Here is a 3,926-nt window from a genome sequence, read left to right as displayed (position 1 = left end):
GCCTTCAGATGTTGTGGGGGCAGTAAATTTAAGTGAGTTTAAGAGAAAACTTGATAAGTATATGAATGATAAGAGCTGACTTTAAGATTTTCTTTTCATAGTTTTATTTTGATTTAGAGGATGGAACAGCCAAGATGGGCCAATATGTCCCATGTTGTCCCAAAACGTTACGTTATGTTATGTCAGTAAACCTGAAATGAAAACATAGTTTATAATTCAAATTTTTATATTGACTAGGTTTTTACTTCTCAATTTCAAAACTGAATATCATAGAAATATCAAACTTTATTTTTCTATGTCATATGATGTGTATGAGCTCTGATTTCTCAACTTCAGAATTTTATAACTTCTGAAATTGTCTGTTGCAGTTTCCAACTAATTAGAAACACAAACACAATTTCAAGCAAAAATCTAAAATTTGTACCTCTTCCTTTAGATCTGTAAAATGATGTCCCTGTTCTGCTTTGTTGCCACACTTTCAAATAGATTGAGTTATTTTAATCACATTCTTATTTAACAGATCAAAACTATAGAACTTTATATATGTATATATATAGGTCACTGTCTGTTGGTTATGCTTAAAGTACCTCAGTGGTTAGAGCACCTGAACATCAAACAGAAGTCTCGTGTTCAAATACCAGTGCAGTCGGGATTTTTGATATTTTTTTATTGATAAATGATCATGCTAGAGCAAGCTCTTTCAATAATCGAAAAAATGCGAATACCAAAATATTTTAAATTAATATTTGTTATCATTGCATCTCAAAGACTAGGTGTCAAAGTGGCTCAGTGGTTACAGTATTTGACTCTCATATCAAAGTCTTGCATTTAAATCCCAGTCAAGTCAATATTTTATGTTAATTTTTTTATTAATGAATATATTTACAACAAGCTCTTTCAGCACCATAAGGAATTTGAGATATTGGTTAACATTTGAATTAAAAGATGGCATGTTTACAGCATCAGTCCACCTCACCTTTTCATTTCAATTGAAAAACTAAAATTTGTTCAAAAACAGTGCAAGAAAGAAAACATCATTTAGCAAGAGAAAAAAAAAGTAGTTTTAAGACACACAAAATCAAGTAAGCTTAGCAAAAAATATAATAACTGAAGCAGAGAGAAAACAGCTGACACGGTCAAATGAAGCTCCTGAAGAAACAAAGCAAAGAAGACAAATTGGTGCTGAACGACGTGCAAATGGGTTCTGGCCCCCTATATCTTCCCCCTGTGTTGAACGGGTACATCAGCTAGTCTAAAATAATTTAAAACATATCTAAGTCATTAAAACCTGCAATAACCTAGGTTTCCATCATATATTATTCAACATGTATATATAATTCATTGTTATTTCTTTTATACATAACACATACATTTTTTTTACTACATTAATAAATCTTTCCAAAGTTTCTGTGTATTTTTGTAAAAATAGATATGTACCTGTATTTTGAGAATTATATTATATTCTTGTATTTTAAAGATTTAGTTTGGCTTGGACCTAGTTACTGATTTTCATTTATAAAAAAAAATCAATCAATATTAGCTATTTATGTGAGCATGTCTGATTGAAATTGCATTTCATAAAAAATTATATTAAGTTTGTATTATTTTTTTTCCTTGTAGCAGAGCTGATGATTTCAGATACTCTGTTAGCATTAGGAACTGGAATAACTGTATCTCTCTTCACATGGATGATTATTTACTTAGATAGTTGCCAGCCTGGGATTCAGCCACCCTCACCACTCTCTCCAAGGAAGATCAGGTATTCAAGAGTATTTCAACCAATGACTACTATGATTCTTTTATATTAACTATGATAGAATGTGTTGTATTGTATAATCATGACATCTACATTTCATTTGCTGTTGTGTGTGTTTAACACACATTATTTAGCATAAATACTTATTTGAAATATCTTATATGTACATTAATTTATATATATATATATATATATATGCAATAGAATATTCCATGTATAATAGAGCAGAGCTAAAGACAAATGTATGTCATGGTTATAAAATGCTGGTGACATTTATTATTCTGTGTTTCGTATATACATATATATATATATATATATATTTATTTATTTATAATAATTTATTATGGATACTAACTATATCCAAAAGGTATTTTATTTACAATTTTCATGCATCATAAAAGTAATTTTTTATTGATCTTAAAAGTTATGAATAGATAAACCCCCTGAGGTTGAATAATGTAAATTCTGGGTATATATATATCACAGGCATAAGAATGGTATGAGCTTCTTAAGATGTATACATACATTTCACCTACCATTAAATTAAAAGACTGCATATATCTACATATAAGTTTGATTTGAAACTTGATATCTGTGACTTGGTTTTGATTCTTATAGCTCCTAATGGTCCATGTTGTTAACAGTCAGCTTACACTTATTGTTTGGCTGGTTATTATTTTAACTTTTAAATAGATGATAAAATGTAAGACATCAAAATTTTTATGGCCAAAAAATAATACGTATTTGGTTTTGTTTGTTTAGAGATGTTAAGAATAAATTATTTTTTTTAAAGAGTTGAAGTTATTAGATTTTGTTTTATTATTATTATTAGAGGACATCACCTGATGATGTAATTTTCCTGTACTTTTCAGTGAGATAAACTGAAATATTGTTGAGATTAAGGTAATTTATAATTATAATGTTATCAGTTTACTCTATAACTATATACAGACATATTCTTCACACAGGGCTTCTTCTGGACACACATTTCATACTGGATATATTTTGGCTCTGGTAAACGGAGTTTTGTTCTCAGCACTTGCCTTGATATGGTGAGAAGATGCTGTGTGATGTGCCAGTCAAGATATGACATTCTTTTGTCTGACATAGGTTTTTGGTGTATTAATCTGATCATGATATTTAAAAGTAAAAAAATATATTTCTTTCTCAAGTAATACTGTCTGAAGTTCCAAGAATAGCCTTCAGATTTAGTAAATAGTGTGATTGTAGGTATTCATTGTGGTAACAGATAATTAGAAACAATACTTTCTAAATTTGTCTATGGTATGTGAGATACAGCTGTGTTGAAGAAAGCTGCAACATTGGTGTTTTCCTGCTTTAATATCTGCTTCAGTATAGGGAAGCATGTATTACATATTAATTTTACAGTTTGCAGTATAGTTAACAGTTGCAAAGTGTGAACAGAACTTTAAAAGAAAAGTGATGTATTAAATGTTAAAAAAATTGTTTTTTAAGTTTTATTTAGATGTTGAAATTTATATATATTTAATGTTGTTTTAGAAACATGGGAAAAAGAATGGCTGTCTTTGTAGAATGTTTTTAATAACACTTGCAGTGCAAGCTTTATTTCTTCTCTACATTATACAATTATTGGTATTTTTGTCTGTACTTAATATAGAATATTTTAAAAATTTTTATCTTTTTCATAAGTTAGATTTTTATAATTAGTGACTTAACTTTATTAATGTTTAATAAATTACACTATGCATAAAAATAACATTGAAATGTCTTAAATCAAGGAAGAATAATTGTTGATTTTGAAATCTATCCATTAAAAAAAAAATTGAAAAGTTCCAAAATATGTTTTGATAGTGGGAATTTACAATTTGTTGAAAAGGTTGAATTGAAAATATAACTTTGAACTGTTAGTTCTCAACCAGTTGTCATGAAAAATTGTGTACTGTGCAAGATATGGTGGTTGAGATGTTTCATGTACAGTTGCTGAAAATAGAAATAGAATTATAAATATAAGCCCAATGTTAAAAATATATGGTATAAGAGATGGAGAATTGATATAGGTAGAAATTTGAATTGTCTAACATAAATGAGAAAATTACTCTCTCTTAAAATATAAGTGAAGTATGAAATATAAGATAGAAAAAACATTGACTTATTTGGAGATTAAAAATAGCTAAAGCCATTTACTGGG

The 3,926-nt window shown here is 28.1% G+C and overlaps 1 protein-coding gene across 3 annotated transcripts in view; it reads left to right on the top strand.

Moving 5' to 3' along the window:
- Positions 1-3,448, top strand: part of LOC106460300 — a 6,294-nt gene extending 2,846 nt beyond the window's left edge. Inside the window, exons 3-4 of one of the 3 annotated variants that reach the window (XM_013919994.2) lie at positions 1,621-1,759; positions 2,725-3,448. In XM_013919994.2, coding sequence (XP_013775448.1) covers positions 1,621-1,759; positions 2,725-2,812 — 227 coding nt within the window. In that variant the 3' untranslated portion in view covers positions 2,813-3,448. The remainder of the gene's footprint in view (positions 1-1,620; positions 1,760-2,724) is intronic. The other 2 variants (XM_022386996.1, XM_022386995.1) reach the window with 2 other exon arrangements.
- Positions 3,449-3,926: the final 478 nt, after the last annotated feature.

This window comes from Limulus polyphemus, unplaced genomic scaffold (assembly GCF_000517525.1).
Source record: "Limulus polyphemus unplaced genomic scaffold, Limulus_polyphemus-2.1.2 Scaffold745, whole genome shotgun sequence".
Lineage (NCBI taxonomy): Eukaryota > Metazoa > Arthropoda > Merostomata > Xiphosura > Limulidae > Limulus > Limulus polyphemus.
This window is presented reverse-complemented; position numbering and strand designations above follow the sequence as displayed.